This window comes from Microcaecilia unicolor, chromosome 4 (genome assembly GCF_901765095.1).
Source record: "Microcaecilia unicolor chromosome 4, aMicUni1.1, whole genome shotgun sequence".
In the NCBI taxonomy this organism is placed as follows: Eukaryota; Metazoa; Chordata; class Amphibia; order Gymnophiona; family Siphonopidae; genus Microcaecilia; species Microcaecilia unicolor.
This window is the reverse complement of record NC_044034.1, coordinates 214,684,093-214,709,574: the sequence shown is the minus strand read 5'-3', so window position 1 is coordinate 214,709,574 and position 25,482 is coordinate 214,684,093. Positions and strand designations below refer to the sequence as shown.

The window sequence follows — 25,482 nt, the reverse complement described above, 5'->3', positions numbered from 1 at the left end:
ATATAGAGAGGCATCACCTCCTTTATTCTGTAGGCTATGCCTCTCACTATACACTTGGGCATTCTTCTGGCTTTCTACTGTTGCTTTTTGTACCTGTTTGGCCACCTTAAGAATCTTTGAGTATCATGTCATGTCCTCTGATTCTAGTACTTCCTTTGCCTCTGCATTCTTTATCCTTTCACTGCATTTGAATGTCTCTTCTTCTTTCAGTAGGTCAGGTTTTAAGTTATAGCTTGATACACAGCTCAATGAAACAGCTTTAGGGCAGTTCACAATAAATCAAAAGTATACTATTAGAAAGAGAAGGAGAAATACATTAGTTGAAAGGAAAGAGCAGATTAGGTGGATCCGGATTACCAACCTCCAAACTCTCCACTGAGCGAGCAGTGTCGGGATAAGTCAAGAGCTATATCCATCCTTGAAGAGGATGGTCTTTAGTGCACTTTTAAATCTAGCATGGGAGGACTCGTGAACAGCTTGAGGGAAGGGCATTCCAGAATAGAGGGCTGGTTATACTAAAGATTTGAGAGCAAACAAAATCATGACGCGTATTGCGATGTAAAGAGACGACAAGTAAGTTTTGATTCAATGAACAGAGAGATCTTGATGGAGAGTATGGTACTAGAAGGTGAGAGAGCTATAGAGGGATGCTGCAGCTATGTACCTCATGGACTAATAAAAGTATTTTGAACGTAATTCTGTAGGTCCTTAAGTATCTTCTGGTAGATACTTCATTCAGGCAGTTATTCTTTAAACTTTCTCTGCTCTGTCTTTATATTTTTGGAAGAACAGTCTCCAGGGTTGGATACAGTCCTATTAAATCTTTGCTGGGAAGATTGAGACTTGTTTGAAAGTCCAGCCATCCTTCTGCTATGTGCTGCAGCCTTATACCAAAATAAATAAATAACGTGCTAAACCAATGAATTAGGGATTGGGTGGTTTTGATTAACCTCTAACAGTCGGTGCATACAAGACTGAGATTCAGCCACTGTCCACATTGCAGTTATCAAGTAGGTAACCCTGCAGATGTGAAGCAGAAGTCAGGAGCCATGAAGTGTCACTTCTTAGAAAGAAAGCACCAGGGTGAGAGTTCAAGAATATCTTGTAACAAATAACAGTGCTTTTTATTTGACTTGATTCAGTTTTCTGTTTAATAGAATAAGGAGTTGGGTCTCATTTTCCCCTGGAGTTGTCACTTGCAGGTGAACTGGAGTGATAGCTTATCTTAATGGTTAGAGCAGCAGGCTGTGAACCAGAGAAGCCTGATTCAAATCTCTCTGTTGCTTCTTTTGACCTTGGACAAGTCACTTAACCCTCAATTTCTTCAGATACAAATGTGAAGGGCAACTCTATTACAGGTTGCTCGCATTTACATGCCAGATGTGTGTCTAAATGTTCAGAATACTGATTTTTAGGTGACAAATTGCAAACATATCATTTGGGCACCATGTGGTATTCAATGAATAAGTTTTCAAATAGCATAGCATGTATTTGTAAAATGGGGGGGGGGGGGTGTTCATATGGACAGGCAGACATTTAGGTGGGCTATTTATAAAATACTCTTACCCATGTTCCTGCTACATTTAGGCAGCTCCATTTACTCCAGGTTGGGGGCAGCTAAATTTACATTCAGATCAGATGCCCAAATGTATGTTAATATTCTATAAGGACCCTTGCTCACCCCAGTATCCATACTGACTACGTTGTGACCCTGCCTTGCAAGGGCGTCTGTTGTAGAATTGTCCCCTTAGATTATAAGCCCTCTGGAGGCAGAGAAATATACCTATTGTACCTACTACTACTTAACATTTCTAAAGCGCTGCCCGGGTTACGCAGCGCTGAACAATTTAACAAAGAAGGACAGTCCCTGCTCAAAGGAGCTTACAATCTAAAGGACAAAAAGTGCAGTCAATCAAATTGGGGCAGTCTAGATTTCCTGAATGGAGGTATAATGGTTAGGTGCCGAAGGCGACATTGAAGAGGTGGGCTTTGAGCAAGGATTTGAAGATGGGCAGGGAGGGGGCTTGGCGTATGGGCTCAGGGAGTTTATTCCAAGCATAGGGTAAGGCAAGGCATAAAGGGCGGGGCCTGGAGTTGGCAGTGGTGGAGAAGGGTACTGAGTGGAGGGATTTGTCCTGTGAGCGGAGGTTACGAGTAGGAGTGTAAGAGGAGATGAGGGTAGAGAGGTACTGAGGGGCTGCAGATCGCGTGCATTTGTAGGTTAGTAGGAGAAACTTGAACTGTATGTGGTATCTGATCGGGAGCCAGTGAAGAGACTTGAGGAGAGGGATGATATTCGCGTATCGGTCAAGGCGGAAGATAAGCCGCGCTACTTGAATGTAGTTTGCCTTGAATTTACTATTGCAAAGGTGTGAGGGAAATCTAGGAGAAACCTAAGTAAAGGCATATCTTTCACTATTCAGAATGGCTTTCTCCTGTCCAGAAAAGCTACTCTTTAAGGTTTATTGCATTTGATTTACCACCTTTTACATTAATAGCAAAGTAGTTCACAAGAAATGAAAGGGACTCGATCGGTATGCAACCTAACTGACAAACGCCAAAGGAGAGAGGTACATTATAACAAAAAGAGACAGCACAGCTGCCAACAGGCCAGGTTTTTAGGATAGCCCTAATGAATATGCATGAGAGATTTACATACAGTGGAATTAATGACCATGCATCTCTCCCTTATGCATATATTCATTAGGGATATCCTGAAAACGTGTCCCGTGTGGCAGCCCTCGAGGACTGGGAGTGAAGACCAAGGTTATAAGACATCTAATACAGTTGCACTTACTGCGGATTCTATATACAGACTGTCCCTGACCACAAGAAGTAGACATGCAGTGGGAATAGCACATGTGTGGGTTACCATGGTCCTTGAGGGCCACAACCAAGTCAGGTTTCCAAGATGAATATTCATGAGATTGATTTGCATGTACTGTTTGCATTGTATTCAAATAGATCTCATGCATGTTCATTGTGGAAATCTTAAAAACCTGACTGGGATTGGTAGCATGGAATGGTGCTACTAATTGGGTTTCTGCCAGGTACTTGTGACCTGGATTGGCAACTTCTGGAAGCAGGATACTGGGCTAGATGGACCATTGGTCTGACCCAGTATGACCGTTCTTATGGTTCTCACCCCAAAAGAAACCTCAGCATAGAAAGAGTTGTATGATTACTTGATATTGCTCTCTTTCTGTGCTAAGGTTTCTTTTGAAAGTGAAATTCAAATCATCATTAATTGAAGAGGCAGGTTTTTAATGATGATTTGAATTTCACTTTCAATTTCTGGTGGAAGCCTGTTCCATTAGAGAGATGCCAGAAACGAGCAGAAGAATTTATGGGTAGCGTTGCTGCAAATTGCCAGTGATGAAAGCAGTCATATCAAATAGACCAGCACTGATCTAATGGGTTACAGAGTTTCTCCTTTCTGTGGTAGATATGCTGTTGGAAGATGACATCCCAACACCATCATTAGTATTTCAGTCCCAGCACTATCAATAGCTCCTACTGTGAGAGGCAGGGATTACAGGAGCCTTGTGCTCCCCTATGCCCTTCCTTGTAGTGTCTCCTCTTAGAAGAGACTGCAAGAAGTGTGCACACTCCCAACCCCGACACCCAGCTGTTGCGTCCAGGAAGTACCAAGATTAGCATGTTAATTTACATTGTTCTTCTCTGCTTAGGCTCAAGGCCATACGTTCCAGTTCCCAGATTTGTTCCCGGAGAAAGATAAGATCTTGGAACCTGGCTCATTTGAAGAAATCCAGAACAAATTCATGGAAGATGAGAATCAGAGGCAGAGGGAGGACCCCCGGCGAGGAGGGGTCCCTGGCTGGTTTGGGCTGTGATGTACTATGATGTATGATGGACCGGGCTGCACTTCGAAGCTGTTAATCCCCACGATTAAATTTGAGATTACCAAGGACAGAATGACTGAGCCAAACCACTCCACCCCAATACATTAAAAAAAAAAAATCCTTTGTGATGTTCTGATTTTGTATATGAAAGTTAAATCATTTTCATTGTGTCACTGTATGGGTTGCATTGGATACTTCACAAGGTGCTATTAGGTGTAGCATATGGGGACAGGAGCTACAAGAGGATACCACTGTACCTGTGTGGTCCTTGTACTGCTGAACTCATTTCTATAGCACTACTAGACATGTTGTATAGATACAGGGCAGACTCTCCTAGTCAAGACAGCATACAGCATAAATAAGAGACTTTAGGACTTTTATTATTATACAGATGGTTAAAAGCAACAAGGCTGTGATAGGAGAGCCAGGGGTTAAGTTTTAAAAGCAACCTCCACAAGCAGGCTGAATTTGAAGAGGGCCAGCAAGGGAGCCTGAGGCACAGACTCAGGAGGGCTGTTGTAGGCTTACAGCACAGCAAGGTAGAGAGTGTGAAAATTGGGATTTGCTCCAGGGCTTTTAGTTTCTAAGTGGACTGCCAGTGTTAGAAAGCGGTGGTAGACTATGTTTGTCCCCATTACAGGGCCCCTTTTTGTGCATGCATAATGTACTGATTGAGCCACTGCCCAGCATCTGGATAGCAAAGGAACTGGGATTACTAAAACATGAAGAAACAATTTGATTCCATGTCAGGCTTATCCTGCCCTGCTTTCCTTGGGTGAACTGGGCCTCTGCATCAGTGCATGGAGTGGGGTAAAAGCAGGACTGGATTAGTTTGTCCCAGGTGACTTGGAGTCACTTGGTATCTCTACTTCACAAGCACACACATTGGTGAAAAACTAGAACATGTCAGATTATTATTATTTTTTTTTTTAGATAAAGTTGGTGTTCAAGTTTTCTAGCTGTGATTATATAAAGGAAGATCACTCCCTTCTTTGCAGCACTTCCAGAAGTAGCCGGGGTTCTGTTTTGGAGAGCAGAGAGTTGGTCCCTGTGTATAATTAGTGCTTCCTTGAAGTCATGCTTTCAGGGGTCCTGATTACTTTGAAATGTCACCTCTGAGTATGTTTGAAAATGCACTCTCTTCTCCCCCCCTCCCCTCCTCAGTATATTTGCAAATTGAAGAAGATGCCAAATTGACAGTAGTAAAACCCAGTGGATTATATATCTATTGCAGTGCTTCTCAGCCCTTTCCTGGAGGCGCATCTAACTGGTTGTTTTTTTAGGATTACCACATTAAATATGCATGAAATAAATTTGCATATATGTGATCACATCTGGGAAAAGGTGGCTAAACTCTCCCTTGTTTGCCGCATGCCGAGAAACAGTGGTGCAAACACCATACCACTGCTTCTTTTCAGCATTATTGCTGCTCCTTGCAGGAATTCTATTCGGCTACTCGGATAGCAAAGCATGACTATTTCTCAAAACTCATAAGCTCTGCTATCAGTCGGTCACAAATTGCTCATCACAATTTGTCAGAATTAGCCCCGACTGATACTGCCCTGCCCCTGCTTCTTATGATCCTTCTTTGCTCCCTCCAGATGATCTAGCTGCAGCCTGGCTAGCAAAACTTGAAACTCAGACTGTATTCCCACTGTCCCCTTCTTCCCCTCCCTCCCCTCCAACCAATACTTCAGTACTTCCAGACTCCCGAAGTTCATCCTCTGCCACAACCCTGTCAGCATCATGGGTCCTCCTTCAGTCTTCCCTCTAATGCCTCTGTGCTCAAGGTAGTTAGGTCTCTCAACCCCTCGTCTTCTCCACTGTTTGTTTCCTCTTCTTTTGCTTCCTTTGCTGAGCTCCAGCCTCACGCAGGGTCAGTTCCCACCAGCTTGGAAACACACTAGTCTGTCCTTTACTGAAAAAGCCTTGTCTTGATCCTCCCCTACCCTCAAACCTTCGTCCTATTTCTAATCTTCCATTCTTCTCCAAAATCCTAGAAAAGATAGTTTTTCTTCAGCTTGACAAGTTTCTTGAAAATACTAATGCACTACACCCCTACCAATCTGTCTTTCATCACCACCACAGCACCGAGACCCTTCTCCTTAGAGAATGACATAGGGACGGGGAACCGCATTAGCTGCGGGGATGGGGGTGGGAACAGAGCTCGCGGGGACGGGGTGGGGACAGATCTCACAGGGACTGGGACAGATCAGATGGGATGGGGATGGGGACAGGGGACAAACTTTGCCGTGTCATTTTCTACTTTGAAGCCTGTTAATGAACTAGACTTATTTATGTTTAAGTGATGCCTACAAAGATATTTTGATTGTTTGGAAAAACAAGCAAACATACTGGCCACAACTAGCAAAATTTGCATGGGGGATCCTGTACATCCTGCTACCAGCACATCTTTTAAGAAGACCACTTCTATTCCAGGAAGGACTGTGAAAGACAGGCGAGCTAGATTGAATCCTCAGATTGTTGATGATTTCTTATTTATCCACAGATTAAAAACCCATAACAGTGCTTTATAGGGCATATTTTCCCCTCTAGGGCATATAGAACGGGTTGTATTTTATACCCCTGGACATTTTAACAGTGTGAATTAGGATTCCTTGGTGTAGTAGAAATCACCTATTGTTGGGGTTGGAAGGGTAGAGGGTGGTGGTGGTGGGAAGGAGGGTTATTTTAGCTTGTTATTTTTATTGTTCTCTATTTGTATAACCTAATTTGTTAACAAGCCATTCAGCGCTGATAATTGCCAATTAACAAGCAATTATTGACACATTGGCAGTGATTAGAATTTATATGCAGAACTGTCTAGGCATATTCTATAACATGCTGCTTGTTAATTCTAAGTTGCATAGTTGGAAATGGGGTGTGGACTGGGCAGGCCATGGGTGTTTCTGAAATCTATGCGTGTTATAAAATATACCCTCTCCGCTCCTAATTTAAGTGTTGGCATTTACACCGGTTTTACTTGGTATAATTGCCCATGACTGAATTTAGTTGTGCGGCTGGGCGCTCGTATTCTATAAACTGTGTGGAAATGTAGGCTTATTCTATAAAATATGCCTAAATTAAGGCATACTTTATGGAATGAGTATAGGCAAATTTCATTTCAGTGCTGAATTTTTAGGCATATATAGAATCTAGTCCTATATGCACATCTCTCACACATTCGTTGTGATAATCTGAAAACATGACTGGCTAGGTGTGCCTCAGAAGCACTGAGCTACAGGACAGTTACAGCATAGGAACCACCTGTACAAGTTACCCTCACACACAGTGCCCCACCATACAGGGTGAGGCAAAAAAGGTAACCCCCTAGAGTTTTTTTGCCATTTTCTCATTAACTGCTTGAATTTCAATGAGAAATTTTACGTACTTATTTAGTCATAATACTTCTGTATTACAAGTAAACAACATTTCATTATCTTAAGCTATGTTGATGTTACTGATATTTTAGTGTTACTATCGTGATTTTTGCTTGTTAAAAATGTTGAGCTAAAATACAGTAAAATAATGTCATTCAAGCAATACAATTAACATTGTGTCAGAATTTCTCAGTCACTGAATGCTCAAAGTGTTCACCGTCAGCTTTAACAGAGGCCTTCAATCACTTTAGGAAGTTCTTAGCAGCCTTGGCGATCGATCGGTCCTTGAGGCAGGCTGTCCTGGATAATCTGCTGTGCTCCCTTGAGTTTGGCGATTGTTTGCGGCTTTGGGTTGAGCTTGTGATAGGCCTCCAACACCGATTCCCAGGCAAAAGTCTATGTTGCTGGGAAATCATTAACAGTAAGCTGGTATCCTCCCTTTTTTTTCCTTCAAATAATGGTAGTTTTACAGTGCAAACACTTTTGAATGCTTGAAAATTGCTGGGTTGTCACACTAAAAAATATGCAACTTTACCGTATTTAAAGATAATCTCATTCCACTCAGCAGATAAATGTAGATAGTAACAACAAATAAAGCTGTAAAATTTCACTTTGAAATTCCAAGCGGTTGCTGAGAAAACAGCAAAAAGCTCTAGGGGGTTACTTTTTTTTTTGTTTGTTTCACCCTGTAGATCAGGTATAGCACAGGAAACACGTATGCAAAGTACCCTCGGTTTCCTCTCACTGTGTGTCAGCCCTGCTTTGAAGTGATCATCTGCTTCAGTGGTTCCCAAACCTGGTCCTGGAGGCACCCCAACTAGTCAGGTTTTCAGGATTCTCACACTGAATATTAGAGAGATTTGCATGCACTGCCTACACAGCTTGCAAATCTCTCATGAATATTCATTGTAGATATCCTGAAAACCTGACTAGCTGGTTGCCTCAAGGACCAGGTTTAGGAATCACTAATCTACTTTCTGAACTGGATTTGAACCTGGCGCCCTGGAAGTGTTACAATAAATATCTGGTTTGATTTTTACCTGGTCTGCTTCTTTGTGTCACTGCATTGGAGTTTGCAGATCGTTTGCACTGCTGTTTCTTGGGACTTGCTGTTAGGAGGCTACTGAAGGTGTTATGCAGCTGGGAGTGTTCTTTTTTTTTCTTTAAACCATGACTTTTCAACATACATTTCACAGAAATCTTCAACGTTTAAATTCTGAGTAAAAAAAAAAAAAATTGTCCACTTCCCAGCTTTTACCAAAAAAGAGAGTGATTTGTGGTCCCTGCCTAATAATTTTGGATTTTTATCTTCTCTTGCCAAATAGTGTGTGAAGTGGCTTAAAGAATGACTGTTAGTACTTCGTAAGAACAGTACAATGCTAGTCTTTATGTATACTGTGAATGTGGAAAGGTGAGTGCACATTTATGAGCTAGCAAGGGCGGGGAGGGGATCGGGACCATTTAGAACATGTGTGTACCTACTTGCATCCACCACTCTTACATTGCTGCCTAATTTTCCATTATTGCCCACGAGTGACAATCTTACATCACTTCCCACACTGTGTTCTTACATCGCGCCTTACATCGTTGTCCTCAACATTCTTAAATCTTTTCCATTCCCTCTTCTTTCCCCTCCCTACCCCCTTCACTTGTTATTTTTGTCTCTCTCAAAACCGATTGATCGCCTAGCCTTCCCTGCCTTTCAAAAACCAGGCCCTCTTCTGCGTTCCCTCCTTCCCTCTCTCTCACTCCTCATCTTCCCTTCTCCTTTTAATTTCTACTTGACTGCCTTGTAACTATAACACTTGACTCCTACTACCTTATTTTGTTCTTCAAATTCTTTTAATTTTCTTCTTTTTATATTTCTAACCTATTATTTTAATTGTAAACTCGAGACGCTATGTAAATTCAGCAGTATGGCAAGAATAAACAAACTTGAATGCTTCCCTTTTCCCCTTCCCTCTAGTTTACTCACCTCTCCCCCCTTGTCATCTTGATCTTTTTCTGATGGGGCCTGGGAAACTATGCAAGCCTTTCTGCTGTTTTGGCGAATGAGAAATAAACTTTTGTGGCCAGATAGGGCTGCCTAAGGAAAACGGTGGCAGGCCAGAAAACAAGCTCCATAGGCTACTTTGAAGACCCGTGTTTCAGGGTCTGTGCTTTTATAGCACCCCTTCTGAGTGCTGTGTAGTGGCATCTGTGCCTCAGAAGCAGTAAACTTGCATCATAGCCTATGTCCTGCACTCTTACAAGTTTCATGTCCCTCCTGTTTTTAGTTTGTGATCGCATTGGCAATAAGTAGATGCAGGCTTATTGTGATAAATTGCAGTTAATTAGCATCTTTCAGGTAAAACTGATGTGTTTCAGCATCATGCATGCTGTCACAGCTGAGTAGAAACGTCTGCCTACTAGTCTTGGCACTCGTATGACTGCTTCCAAAGGGCGAGGGAATAAGGAACACACTGTTATAACTATTAGTACTATTGTATTACAGATGGATAAACAGCTAACAGGAGATCAACTTATCTGCATAACATCCGACAAAGAGTGGCTGAACAAGACACAGTTACCTTACTGACTAGTTCTGGGCACTAGATCACAGTTCTAGATGGTGACTCATTACAGCATGCATGATATGTGTAGGCGTGTGTGCATGTGCAGTCCGTGTACAATGTACACTTGCATATATGTGTATCTGAGAAGTAGAGTTCAGAATGACAACACATTCTGCAGCCCTAGTTGTTTTGCAGAATCCCACAGAGCAAATCTGTTTCTTTGAATTTGGTTAAGATCAGGGAGCAAGGGTTTCAGTCAGAGAGTGTTTACAGCTGGTGCTAATGAGGAGCCTATGAAGCTGCTTGGCTGGCTGTTAGGGCTGCCAGACACTCAGGATTGGCATTGGCTTCTGTGATCCTTTTGCTGAGAATGATGAATTGTTATGTAGGAAGCTAAATTACATCTCTGTAACTCATTTCCAACATGCCACTACCTCTCCCGTTTCTACCCCACACAGCTCTAGGGACTCTTAACCACCCAGAGAATGCATCTGCCAGCATATCTGTTCAATGTAACTAGAGGAAAACAAGGCTGAGAGAACATGTCTGTAGTGTCAAAAGTTGATTTGTAAAACTGAGACCCCCAAATTCATTGCCTGTGTGTAGCAGTTCTCCAGCTTCATGGTCATGTTCTGAACTTGCTGGTTGAAATCCCCTTTAAAAAAAATATACCTAAAAGTAGTGTGTTAAATAGAAGCACTGTGTGAATTAAAGACAATATGCAAGATGTGGTCAGAGAGCCGCTCTTGAATGGATCCCTTCTAAGGTTCATGTCCCTCTTGCATTTTACAGGAACTAAATAGGGTTATGCTGTGGGGGAGGGGAGGGAATGGAAGGGGGAATAGGCACAGGGCCATAACAAAGGCCTCACCTTTATCAGGTTACTGTGTGGGGCCTCACTTTAAATTGACCCACCATTTCTGTTTTTCTTTTCTGTGAAGAATCACTTTATGCAAACCATGTGCCAGGAAAGCTATTTCAAGGTTACACATTACACTCAGGTTTTCTCATTCAAATTCCACAGAAATGTACATAACACACAATGGACACATGGAAACACTCAGAGGTGGATGAATTAGCACAAGGTTGAAACTTGTGAGCAGAAACGCTGGTTGCCAACAATTTCATGCCATCAGAGACAGACTCGCAAAAAAAAAAAGGGGGGGGGATAAAGTGCTGCTTTTCTTAAAGAAATCAGGTCTGCTTTAGACTGATGTGAACTTAGAGCCCCCTTCCAAAAGGAACTAAAGAATCATATGAAAAATCAAATAGAAACCAGTTAGTATGCAACTCCAACTCTTAAAAGAAAAAACAGTGCTTGGGGAGAGTGAAACATTTAAAGACAAAATATAATCGGAGGAGGAAATCCTGCCAGGTACTTGTGATTTGGATTGGCCACTTGGAAATACAAAACAGGGCTTGATGCACCTTTGGACTGACCTAAGATGGTACATTATAATATCCTGAAGGGAAGAAACAAATCAGTGTGAATGTCTGGATGCGTCTGTATAAATTTCTCTTGTCAGGTCTAAAGTTGGAAGCTGACCGTGTTTGGACAGACACCAGGTCCTATGTTTCCCAGCCCAGAAGAAATCAACAAATTCTCTGGGTCTGGGCCAAGAACTCAGGGATTGCTACCAATGGTTTAATCACCAAGGCCCTTCCACTGACTGACGGACAGCAGCCAGCAGATCCAGCCATGACCTCAGGCAGGCAGCTACCTTGTTTATTGGCTGGTTCTAGTTGACAGAGGTCATGATCTCTTCAGTTGAAAGTTGGACTGCTAGATATTTCAGGGTTTGTTCACTGTAGGTCACGGCATGGAAGGCATAGGGGAGCATATCTGCCTGTCATCCTAAGAGCCCGTACACCTATTTATATTGATGTGATGTAAAGACCTCCTTTGCATGCAGAAGAAATAGGAATTTTATAGAAGGCATTCACAAAACTGACACTGCTGGGTAATTTTAATCTTACAGATGTTGATATTCCCAGGGCTGGCCTAAAGGTATCTGATACCCTAGGTCAGGGGTTTTCAACCCAGTCCTCAGGACACAACCAGCCAGTCGGGGTTTTCAGGGTATCCCCATTAAATTCAATGGAAATATCCTGAAAACACTTAGTGGCTGGGCGTGCCCCGAGGACTGGGTTGACAACATCTGCCCTAGGTGAACTTTCAGTCATGTGCACTTCCCCCCCCCCCCCCCCCCCCCCCCCCCCACAGTGGTGGCTTGAGGCATTCTCTTGCTATGTCCAGCATTTCACCTTCTCTACCTCTTCTCCCAAAAGGTGTCCTGCATCTTTTTGTCTCTACCACTTCTCCCAAGGTTTCCAACATCTTTCTTTCCCTCCTGCGCCCACCCTGAGGTGTCCATCATGTCTCTCCATCTTCCCTTCCTCCAGATGTTCAATATCTGCCTTTCCCTGTTCTCTCCCCATTCACTCTCCCACTCTGGCATTTCCTGTTCCCTCCTTTCCTTCTCTGAGGTGTTCAGCATCTCCTGTTCCCTTCTCCTCTCCCCCCCCCCCCCAGAAAGATGTTCTATATCTGCTGTTCACTCCTACTTCTCCCCCCCTTTGAGATGTTCAGCATCTCTTGTTCCCTCCTTCCTCCCCCCACCCCAAGGTGTTCGGCATCTCCTGTTCCCTTCTCCCCTCTGAAGGTTTTCAGAATCTCTCATTCCACACCCCCCCCCCCCCCTCCCAGGTGTTCAGTGGCCTTCCTAACCTCTCCAGAGTGGCTCTGGTGAGCAGTCAGCATGTGTACAAAGAAAGTCATCCAAGATAAGATAATGCTGTAACCCATCACAAAGAAACCTTACCCCTATCAAAAATGGAGCAATAAATCCTCAAACGTGGAGCTTAGGCTGAATCTCTGCTAATATGACCAGTGCTCCTAATTGTCAATCATAGGACTATCCTTGCAAATTGTGCAAAATCACCATACTTCACTAAATAACCATAAAATGATTTTGACATGACTTATGTTCTAACCAAAAATTATAATGCCTCTTTCTTCATAATGGCCCTCTAATGTCCACCTTGCAGAACACACTGTAAAAATTAATTAACAAAAACTTCAAAAAATATTAAAAAACAATCTTTCTGTCTATATGTATTCCCACTGCCACCACTTTTTGGAAAATGAATGTAAACTTAAATAATCTATTATTAATCTAGGGACTCTTTCCTTGCAGGCTATTGATAAACTAACCTGCTTATTTTTGAAGGAGAAGGCCGGCCATCGGACACAAATCGGGAGATGGCCGGCCTCCTAAGGCCGGCCAAATAGGTATAATCGAAAGCTGATTTTGGCCGGCTTCAACTGCTTTCCGTCGCAGGGCCAGCCAAAGTTCAAGGGGGTGTGTCGGCAGTGTACTGAAGGCGGGACAGGGGCGTGGTTAACAGATGGCCGACCTCGGCCGATAATGGAAAAAAGAAGGCCGGCCCTGACGAGCATTTGGCCGACTTTACTTGATCCCTTTTTGTTCACGACCAAGCCTCAAAAAGGTGCCCAAACTGACCAGGTGACCACCGGAGGGATTCAGGGATCACCTCCCCTTACTCCCCCGGTGGTCACCAACCCCCTCCCACCCCCCCAAAAATTTAAAAACATTTTTTTCCAGCCTCTATGCCAGCCTCAAATGTCATACCCAGCTCCATACAGCACTATGCAGGTGCCTGGAGCAGTTTTTAGTGGGTGCAGTGCACTTCAGGCAGGCGGACCCAGGCCCTTCACCCCCCAAGCCAAATGTAAAGCGGAGATAAGGAGGGCAAAAAAGGACTTTGAAAAAAAGTTAGCATTAGAAGCGAAAATACATAATAAAATTTTTTTTAGATACATTAAAAGCAGGAAGCCGGCTAAAGAATCGGTTGGGCCGTTGGACGAAAATGGTGTTAAAGGGACGATCAGGGACAACAAAGCCGTAGCGGAGAAATTAAATGAATTCTTTGTTTCGGTCTTCACCGAGGAGGATTTGGGTGGGACACCGGTGCCGGAAAGGGTATTTGAAGCAGGCGAGTCAGAGAAACTAAACAAATTCTGTGTAAGCTTGTTAGTAATATGCAATCTATCCCTAAAATCAGGTGTGGTACCGGAAGACTGGAGGGTAGCCAATGTTACGCTGATTTTTAAAAAAGGTTCCAGAGGAGATCCGGGAAATTATATGCCACCCAAGTACACCAAAAAACACCTCTCACACGACCTTACCTAACACCTTCCATCTAAATCCTCTTTCACCTCTGCTTATGATCGACTGTTTTTAATTCATGTAATGACGTTATCATATCTATACTCTGTAAGCCACATAGAGCCTGCAAAAAGGTGGGAAAATGTGGGGTACAAATACAATAAATAAATATACGTTGAGTCTGACATCGGTACCAGGCAAAATGGTAGAGGCTATTATTAAGAATAAAATTACAGAGCACATACAAAAACATGGGCTGATGAGACCAAGTCAACATGGATTTAGTGAAGGGAAGTCTTGCCTCACCAATCTACTGCATTTTTTTGAGGGGGTTAACAAACATGTGGACAATGGGGAGCCGGTGGATATTGTGTATCTAGATTTTCAAAAGGCGTTTGACAAAGTGCCTCATGAAAGACTCCAGGAAACTGGAGAGTCATGGGATCGGAGGCAGGGTATTACTATGGATTAAGAACTGGTTGAAAGATAGGAAGCAGAGAGTAGGATTGAATGGTCAGTATTCTCAATGGAGAAGGGTAGTTAGTGGGGTCCCGCAGTGGTCTGTGCTGGGACCACTGCTTTTTAACATATTTCTAAATGACATAGAGATGGGAGTAACTAGTGAGGTAATTAAATTCGCAGATGACACAAAACTATTCAGGGTTGTCAAGTCGCAGGAGGAGTGTGAAAGATTACAGGAGGACCTCGCGAGACTTGGGGATTGGTCATCCAAGTGGCAGATGAAGTTCAATGTTGACAAGTGCAAAGTAATGCATGTGGGTAAGAGGAACCTGAATTACAGCTATGTCATGCAAGGTTCCGCATTAGGAGTCACAGACCTAGAAAGGGATCTGGGAGTCATCGTGAATAAGATGTTAAAAGCTTCTGCTCAGTGTGCTGTGGCGGCTAAGAAAGCGCACAGAATGTTGGGTATTATTAGGAAAGGGATGGAAAACAAACACAAGGGTGGCCCAAATGTTGAGATTTGGCTGGCCCCAACCGTATTATCGAATGAAAGATGGCCAGCCATCATGTTTCGATAATACAGTCGGGTACGCCACTTTACAGAGCCATCATTATAGATGACCGGCCCCATTAGATTATGCCCCTCTAAAGGTCCTAGGGGTAATGCTAGACTCAACTCTCTCCTTTAAACTGTGTTACTCTATCTGTATCAACTAAGGCCAGTGCTGGGCTGGCTTGTACAGTCTGAGTCCCGCGTCTAGCAATCTGCTTATAGGATGGGCTGGAGAGAGCTTTGATGGAAACTTTAGTAATTTGTAGCGTGAGGAGAGAGCTGGGCAGACTTTTATGGTCTTTGTCCCACAATTAACAAGACAAATTTAGATAGGCTGGAATGGGCTTTGATGGCAACTCCAATAATTGGAACATAAGGATAGAGCTAGGCGGACTTCTATGGTCTATGTCCCAGAAACACCAAAGAAAGACCATGGATCTAGTATATAATATCATGTTCATTATTGATTGAATCTTGAATTGATAATGAATATGACTGTTGGGCAGACTGGATGGACCATTCAGGTCTTTATCTGCTGTCACTTACTATGTTTCTCACTGTCGAGACATGCTTTTTCTCATTTACGATGGATCAGGTCTGTCTGCTATTTTTTCAACTAGAATGCGCTATGAGTCATTATCCATACATTTGTCATTACTTGACTGGACTGCTGTAATGGTTTATGATTTATTAAAACTTGCTATACCACTCTAGCTGCCATGGCAGAGCAGAACGGTGTACAATCTAAAATCTCAGAAAGGAAAGGAACTCCATTAATGACAGGAAAGGTGCACATTCACACTGATAAATAAGAGGAGAAGGTTAAAACTGAGGAGCATTTAATGGTCTTTGGTCAGAGAGAGATTAGGTGGCTGCAATTAATACAAAATATTGCTGTTAAATTGCTCACTAATGCCAAAACGTTTTGACCATGTGACACCACTATTGTGATCCAAACACGCTCCTAGTGGAACACTGTATCGTATACAAGATACTAACGTTGATATTTAAGATCTTACACTCAGGTTCCCCATCATTTTTGTTCCTGCATTTTTTGCCCTATATTCCATCAAGGACTTTGCGCTCCAGCCATCACCATCTACTGATGGTTCCTTCGATCTGTGATGTGCCGTTAAGCTCATATTTGGAAATCGATTTTCAGTGTAGTCGGTCCAATACTGTGGAATGCCCTTCCCCTATTTTTATGCATGGAGGTCTTCCTCCTCCAGTTCAAACCCCTGTTAAAGACCCTATGGTCTCTGACACATGAATTAAATTGAATCAGATATGAGGAGGTGGACTGCTTCGGACTTGGGGGGGGGGGGGGGGTCCTGTGGGACACAACAAATCTGCTACTCTCCTGCTTTGGACTTGGGGTCCTGTGGGACAGAACAAACCTGCTACTCTCCTGCTATCCTTTACGTGTTCTATAATGTATTTCCATTCATTTTTCTGATTACACTGGAATGTAAACCACTTTGATGGCTTCGCCTTAGGCGGTTAATCAAATAAATATAACTTTGAACCTTAAACACTGATGCTTGCAGTGGGAACTCTTGTCCAAAATAATAACAAAACGAAACAGCACATCTGCATATGGAAGTTGCTTGTATATGATATGCCATTGTCCTCCAGTTGCTCCAAATTAATATTTTGGATTGAATATTGATTACAAGACACCACTATCCCTTCATAATCTACTCCCACTGGTTATGTGTTTTAATTTGATTTGGTGCCGAGTTTTATTTTAACTACATTAAGAATCAATAGCCAAAGATAGAAAAAGAGCACCAAATGTGTGAATAAAGTGAACAGCAAACTCCCCCATTCACACTTTAAGGATGCTTTAAAAACAAAGGATTAACTGAAAACACTACCAATGACACATACTGTTTTCCCACATGATGGTAATACTGCTGTCATGAAGTATGAATAAAAATAAGTATATTATAAAAACTTATGTGTTTGAAAATCCTCAATTCAGCTGGTTATCCCCAAACCTGAATGATAGTGTGCCATTCTATGGAATCATTTAATCTACTGATTTTGCCATTTTAGGGAAGTGTTGTGTACTCTATACATTTTACTTCTCCTTCATCCCTGTGCATCTCCATGAAGTTCACAATCCACAATGGCAAGCTTGTCTGGGTTCTCCCAACCTCTCCTGGACCCAGGCTTCCTACTACTACTGTTCATTTCTATAGTGCTACTAGATGTACGCAGTGCTGTACACATATATGCAGCTACTTTCTCTGTCCCTAGAGGGCTTGCAATCTATTTTTCTACCTGGGGCAGTAGAGGGTTAAGTGACTTGCCCAAGGAGCTGCTGTGGGAATCAAACCCAGGTAGCCAGGATCAGAGCCCACTGTACTAAGCATTAGGGCACTCCTCCTTCCCCTTTCCTTGTGGCAGACAGAAAACTTCTAATTTCTTGTCATCTTCTGCATGGTTGTCAGATTGGTAATGACTCAGTTTTGCTTTACATTTTTGATCCACATGCACCTTCAGGTGGCATTGAACGGGTGATTTTAACAGTGTCGAGCAAGGCAGCAGGGACTAGGCATCTCTCTTGTTTATGGAGGAGTACAGGGACTGAGAAGGCTTTAGGGACAGGGGCATGTAAGGTGAGCTTCCAGGGTTCTGAGCAATCTTGCTGTGTTTCGGAAGGGATGAGGGGACTAGGATCTGAGTGGTCATATTTTGTCATATAGGGAGATTAGGGACTGAATGGAAAAGGTGGGTAATTTTCCTGAAGAAGCTTGTATCATGATGCCCTCCCTCATGTCCTTAACTTTCTCACAACTGCATGCCATGCATAAGAAACTCATTACATCTCATTCAATTAATTAGCACACGCTTTTTTGAGCCACATCACATAAGAACAGAAAGAATATAAAGCACGCCATGCTGAGCCAGACCAAAGGTCCACCACATCCCTTCCTGTCTGTGAAAGTGGCAACCCAGGTCACTAGGAATTATTTAACAAATTCCAAAGAGTAGATCCATTCCATGTAGCTGACCCCAGGGGTGAGCAGTAGATTTCCCAAGTCTAGTTGGCTAATAATCGTTTATGGATGTTTTCTCTAGGAAATTTTCCAAACCCCTTTTAAACCCAACTATGCTAGATGCCTTGACCACATCCTGTGACAACAAATTCCACTGCTTGATTGTTTGTTTAGTGAACAAATACTTATACTTGCTCTAGTTTTTGTTAAATCTGCTACTTGTTAAGTTTCATGCTGTGTTTCCTTGTCCCAGTACAATTTGAAGTAGTGAAGAAACTATTCCCTATTTACCTATTCAACCCCACATAAAGATATTATAAATCTATAGAAAAATAGAAACAGAGAAAAATGAAGGGAGATAAAGGCCATATGGCCTAGCCAGTCTGCCCATCCTTGCCATCTATTCTCCCTTCTTCTCCCCTTGAGATCCTATGTACTTGTCCAGTGCTTTCTTGAATTAAGATACAGTTTTCATTTCTATCACCTCCCTCAGGATGCCATTCCATGAATTCTCCACCCTTTCCATGAAGAAGGATTTCTTCAGGTTACTTCTGAGTCTATCCCCTTTCACCTTCATCCTATGTCCCCTCATTCCAAAGCTTCGTTTCAATTGAGACTCACCTACTGATTATTTATGCCACAGAGGTATTTAAACGTCTCTATCATATCTCCCTTCTCCCGCCTTCTTCCAAAGTATGCATATTGAGATCTTTAAGTCTGTCTCAATATTCTTTGTAATATTCCCTTTCATTAGTCATTGCTTCTCCAAGCTGAAGAGCCCTAATCTGTTTAGTTTCATTTTGCTGCCTTTCTCTGTATCTTTTCTAGTTCCCCTCTATACATTTTGATATGATGTGACCTGAACTGCACACAATACTAAAGTTGTGGTTGCACCATGGATCTATAGAAAGGTATTGTTTCTCATTTCAAATTTCATTTTTATTTGATACACCACAAATATTAAGTCAAATCTAATCAGTTTATAATAGTAATAAAAGGTAGGGGTGGTCAGACAGGGAAGTCTAGGCTATATGTCCAGGTAATAAAATGGAAAATAAGAAATGAAAGGAAGAAAGGTAGCAGACAAGTAAACCAATTGATCACAGAACACCATGTGGTAGGCCAAAAGCCTCAGATATATTGTGATAAAGTCACATCCAGGATAGTTGGGTTAAGGCAGTTTCAGTGTGAAATACAAGTCCCAGAAGGCATTGCAGGCAAGGAGCCAGGGGGTGGGATGAGGAACCCGGATTGGACTCCTAGCTGCAATAGGGGAAGACATGGGTGTAAGCTAGCAGGACGTGTAGATTGGCTGCCACTAGGGGGAAAGAGAGCTAGGAAACCCTGTGTGCAGGAGCTCATCATTAGTCTAATGCTTAACTCAGCTGGTATGGGTGTGGGGGAAGCTAATGGAAGGAGAGTGATTGGTTGTGAGAGCAGAAGCCAGGGATTGATTAGGCAGGTGGGAAGGAGTCTCAGGAGAGAGAAGCAGAGAGAGAGAGAGAGAGAAGCAGTTGCAGGCTGAAAACCCTTGGGTAAGAGAGGCCCCTAAAGTACTGAAGCAGGCTGAAATCTCTTGGGTGTGAGGAAGTCCCAAAAGTATTGAACTCTCCTGAAGGTAAAGAGAGTAGAAGGTAGAAACTGCTGCTTTGTGATGTGATGATGAATTGGATGAACTGCTTCTATTTGGAACTGAACTACTGTTTATTGTGCACTGGAGAAAGAGCCCATACTGGAGCTGACTGTGTATTGAATCCTGGTATGTGCTGATAGCCTACTGCTTAAAGGGGACTATTTGCCACCCACTGTCAGGTGGCTTACATGTGCTTAAGATTGAAGGTGAATACGGCTGTTGGAACTGTGTATCAGATTTATTAGAAACCTGTATGGAATAAAGTCCTTAAGATTGAAGTTGATGGTGGACATTTATTTCTTAACTGTACCAGGAGCCTTTGGCTGGAGGAGATTGTTCTATCCTTGGCTGCACCTAGAGGTACCTGGTTACAATATACAGAGACTTAATCTGTGCAAAATGCTTGGCTAAAAGAGTATGACCAGGGCCATTTTGAATTTTATGAAGGAAGTCTCAGACTGTATATCTGTTTTTCAGGAGTCATGCAACTTTGTTTATGGGTCAATAATTATGGTGTTTTCCAGCTGTTAGTAGAGAGACCCAGCAACAATGAAGGTCTTTCCTGGCTCTCTGCCCATGAGTTATATAGAATAGTGATTAATTTTTCCTGCCTTTTCCTGCTAAATGTTTAGTTAAAAATCAGAATGTGTGTTTATATATTCTATGACCCATCACAGCTTAAACTATTCTTGATAATAGTTTCCTTCTCAACTGGTTAGAGAACTCCCTGTTTAGACTTTAAGGAATGAAAATTCAGGCTGTACTATATATTAACCCCTAACACCTTTTCAATGTTATAATTTCCTTTAAATTAGGGTTGCAGTCCGATTGAAATTTTTAATCACAATTAATTGTGCATTATTAATTGTTCAGTTAAGGGTATTTTATTTGTTTATTTCCTGTTGCAGCTCCTTGTGACTCTGTGTAAATCACTTAACCCTCCATTGACCCAGGTACAAAATAAGTACCTGTATATAATATGTACACCGTTTTGATTGTAGCCACAGAAAGGCGATATATCAAATCCCAGCCCCCTTCTCTTCTCTAAAGGACTGATAATCTTCCTCCCATCTAGCCCAAGATCCAACATTTCTTCTTTTTTCTTCCCTCCCTCTCTCCAGTGGCGTACCAAGGGAGGGGGGGCGATGGGGGCGGTCCGCCCCGGGTGCACGCCGCTGGGGGGGTGCCGCACGCCGTCAGCTTCGTTCGTTTCCATGCTCCCTCTGCCCCGGAACAGGAAGCTTTCCGTCTAGCCCGGTGATGACGAACCTATGGCACGCGTGCCAGAGAGGGCACGCAGAGCCCTCTCCATTGGCACATTTGTCATCGCTGGTCCGCCCACTCTCCCTCCCTCCCAGCACCAGTTCGGCATCCCTCCCACCCTCCTTCCAACCAAAGAAGCATCAGGCCGCCCGCCCGCCCTCCCAGCACCAGGAACCCCCTCCTCCTTTGAACTTTAAAAAGCGTACCGTCCTACTCCTCGGGGTTAAGGCGGCGTGCGTTGGCAGCGGCAGCAAAACACGTGTTCTTCATGCGGCGTGCCTTCGGCCTTCCTTTCTGTGTCTCAAGCTCTGGTCCCGCCTATGGGGCAGGACCAGAGCTTGAGAGACAGAAGGGAAGACCGAAGGCACGCCAAGCGAAGAACACGCGCTTCGCTGCCGACGCACGCTGCCTTAACCCCAAGGAGTAGGATGGTACGCTTTTTAAATTTCAAAGGAGGAGGGGGGTTCCTGGTGCTGGGAGGGAGGACGGGCGGGCGGCCTGATGCTTCTTTGGCTGGAGGTAGGGCGGGAGGGAGGCCTGGTGCTGGGAGGGAGGGAGGCAGGCAGGCCTGGTGCTGGGTGGGTGGGTGGGAGGCTTCGTGCTGTGTGGTGCTGGGTGGGAGGGAGGCCTGCTACTGGGTGCTGCTGGGTGCTGGGTGAGAGGGAGGGAGCCCTGATGTTGGGTGCTGGGTGGGAGCCCTGATGTTGGGTGCTGGGTGGGAGGGAGGGAGCCCTGATGTTGGGTGCTGGGTGGGAGCCCTGATGTTGGGTGCTGGGAAGGCCTGATGCTGGGTGCTGGGAGGGAGGGCTGCCTGGTGCTGGGAGGGAGGGCAGAGGGAGAGGAGGGTGGCTGGACATGGGTGGCTGGAGGGGAGAGGAGGGTGGCTGGACATTTGTGGCTGGAGGGGAGCAGAGGGTTGCTGGACATGGATGGAGGGCAAGAAATGAAGAAGAAAGGAGGAAAGTAAAGAAATAAATGGAAAGGAAGCCCTGGAAACGGAGTTAAGAGGACAGATAGCAGCAGAATCGGATACTGGGCCAGCATGATCAGAAAAACAGTCACCAGACAACAAAGGTAGAATAGTGTTTGGAATATGTCCAATTTGAGAATTTACATCTGCTGTCTTATTTTGCAGTGGGTATACTGGAGCTGTAACAGCTTACAGAAATGATTTATAATGAAAGAAAATCATGTTATTTTTTTCTCCTATACTAGTATGATGTCTGTTTATATGCGCCATGGCTGGTGTAAGGGGTGTGGCTATCATAGGGGTGGAGTCATATGTGGTGACCCCGCCCGTAATAAGTACCAGCACTTTGCGATAAATAATTCGATTTTGGGTTGCTGTTTGGGCACTTGGTCTCTGAAAGGTTCGCCATCACTGGTCTAGCCCATCCTACCTCTATTTCCTGTTTCTGAATGGATGAGATGGGTCAATGAGAAACCTTTGGAGCAGGCTACAGTTAGTGTATGTGCAATGCTGTCACTGCTGGGATCCATCAGAACATCACCTTTAATGTTGATTGGTGCGGGGGGGGGGAGGGTGTGATGTTGAATCACGTATGGGAGGGAAAGATGCCAATTTACATTGAGGACAGAGGTTGGGAGTGGAAGAGAGCAGAAGAGATGTTTGGAGGAGATGCTGCAATATGATGATTTTTTTTATTGCAATGAATAATTCATGCATTAATCGCAGTTAACTGCAATTAACTTGCAGCCCTACTTTAAATATCTCTCATTTTCCTGATGGATCTCCGGTACTGGGGACAAAGAGAGGATACTTTGAATGTTTCTTTTCTAATAATCTGTTTTCTTATATTGTCATCCTATTTTCTGAACAAGTATTTTATTACTTGTAAATTTATTTATTTTGTTACATTTGTACCCTGTGCTTTCCCATTCATGGCAGGCTCAATGCGGCTTACTTGGGGTAATGGAGGGTTAAGTGACCCTGTGCCTGAAGTGGGAATCAAACTCAGTTCCTCAGTTCCCCAGGACCAAAGTCCACTACCCTTAATTTAGAAAAAGACTTCATAGCTAATGGCAGACCATTCCAGAGGGAGGGAGCTAGTGCAATGAAACATCACCTTGTAATGGATGGATATATAGGTGAGAAGGAATGACAAGGAGGTTATGTTGTGCTAACCTAAGTAATTGCCAGGGTGTATAAGGTATAAGCAGGTTGAAAAGGAAAGGGGGTAGGCTGAAATAGAACATTTGATGAACAATGGTAAGGATTTAAAATGGGATCTGGAAAGAGATCAGGAACCCATGTTCATTCATTAGAAAAGGAAAAACCTGATCATATTTCTTGGTGTGGAAGAGTAATTTTACAGAGGTATTTTATATTAACTGGAGTCTTCTGATTTGGAAGAGTTTCAGTCCCTGATAATTGTAGTAGTCTAAGCATGAAATTACTAGGGAGTAGATAAGGAGACACAAAGTTTTCTTATCTAATAGGGAGCGAGCTGTACAGATCTGCCTCTCAGAATGACTTTTTCACAAGTTTAGAAATAATGGAGTCAAAGGTTAGGCACCTGATTAAGGCAAGGGTTCTTAACCCAGTCCGTGGGACACACCAAGTCAGTCTGGTTTTCAAGATATCCACAATGAATATATATGAGATAAATTTGCATGCAAATCTATCTCATGAGTATTCATTTTGGGTATCCTGGAAACCTGACTGATTAGGTGTATCCTGAGGACTGAGTTGAGAACCCCTGGTTTAAGGTAATCCTCAGAATGTTTACTGAATTATGTACCAGAATTGGGACATCATTTATTGAAGGCAGATGTGGAAGGGGAAGAGTATCATGCCAAGAGAATAATATGCAGTCAGTCTTAGAAGAGTTTGATTTAAGGCCATTAGTAGTAACTATCAGGTCTGCAGTTTTCCTTAGTTTGGATAAAACGTCTGAAGAGAGTTCAGGGGAAATAGAATCCATGACTAGTAATAGCTGAATATCATTAGCATATATAAAGAAGGTAAATCCCAGGGGGTTGGATCAGTAATGCCAATGGTGCCAGGAAATCAATGAAAAGGATGAAACCCAGGATGGAGTCCATAGGGTAAATCGTGAAACAAAGAGGTAGAATGAGACCACTCAACAAAAAGGGATCTGTTACCAAGATATGATTAGAGAGGTGTGGTAGCCGTGTTAGTCCACTCTTAAAGGTTATCAATAGAAATCAAACAAAATAAAACATGGAAAAGAAAATAAGATGATACCTTTTTATTGGACATAACTTAATACATTTCTTGATTAGCTTTCGAAGGTTGCCCTTCTTCCTCAGATCGGAAATAAGCAAATGAGGTAGCAGATAGCATATATACTATCTGCTACCTCATTTGCTTATTTCTGATCTGAGGAAGAAGGGCAACCTTCGAAAGCTAATCAAGAAATGTATTAAGTTATGTCCAATAAAAAAGGTATCATCTTATTTTCTTTTCTAAGATATGATTGGAAGCATGTGAAGGCAGTCCAGAGACATGGAGATCAGAGAGCCTATGAAGAAAAGTAGAGCAATTCACAAGGTCAAATGCAACTGAGAGATCCAATGAGAGCAGTAGAAACTCCTTACCTTTGACAAGATTGATTCTGACAAAGTCAAGTAATACAAGTAGAGTACATTCAGTACAGCAATGAAAACGAAATCCAGTTTGTCCGGGTTGCAGCACATTAATCTTTTCCAAGTAAGATGTAAGCTGATTTGCAATGAGGGTTTCTATGATTGTAGACATAAATGGCAGGTTAGATATGGGATAAAAGTTTAATGCAATTGATGGGTTAGACTTAGGATCTTTCAGGCGAAGGTGGGCAATTCCCTGTTTCCATTAAAAGGGAAAGATGCCATCCCTAAGGCTTGAATGGACAATAGTTTGAACATAGGATAGGAAAGGGTCAAGGAACTGTGTGACAAGATAATTAGGAAAGGTGTCAGTAATAGCTGTGAAAGAATTAATGGATGATAGCATGTTTGATATCTCAAAGGGCGTGAATAAGCTGAAAGCAGAAAAACCATAGTAACAAACTAATAGAGTTAGGTGATGAGGAGGAAACAGAGAAGGTGGAGTTAAGGGATGTTGGCTTGAGGCCACAGGTATCAGGCCAAATGACAGCATCCAGGATAATAATGTCCAAAGTAGGAAGCAATGCTTGGGTGTTGCTGATTTTTCAATGAATGCCCTTGTAAGACATTCTGTAGTTAAATTGGAAAGAGTAGAAGTTGTAAAAGAAGGATTAGGATAGTCTTTGTAATTGCAATGGGATCACTACTTCTAAGTGGCTCCAGCACCATTGCCCCCTGCATTCCAATGAGAACTAGATCGAAAATAGACCTCCTTGTTGGTTCTAGGAGCATTTGCAGTCAGTAGCAAGTAGCAACACCTATATCATGGGTTCTCAACCCAGTCCTCAGGATACACCCAGCCAGTCAGGATTTCAGGATTCCCATAATGAATATTTTATTTTAAACACTTCTAACCCACCTATAAACTAGGCAGTTTCCATAAAAACATACATACCAATGTAAAACAAAACATTATCAATTAACAAAAATATAACGTAAGATACT

General features: G+C 43.0%; 1 protein-coding gene across 5 annotated transcripts in view; it reads left to right on the top strand.

Annotated features, from left to right (window-relative positions):
• The window catches only part of MRPL23 (mitochondrial ribosomal protein L23), a 34,576-nt gene extending 29,400 nt beyond the window's left edge, over positions 1 to 5,176 (top strand). For all 5 annotated transcript variants that reach the window (XM_030201221.1, XM_030201219.1, XM_030201222.1 and 2 more), the window contains one exon: positions 3,690 to 5,176. In XM_030201221.1, the coding sequence (XP_030057081.1) occupies positions 3,690 to 3,854 (165 nt within the window). In that variant the 3' untranslated portion in view covers positions 3,855 to 5,176. The remainder of the gene's footprint in view (positions 1 to 3,689) is intronic.
• The last annotated feature ends 20,306 nt before the right edge of the window (positions 5,177 to 25,482 follow it).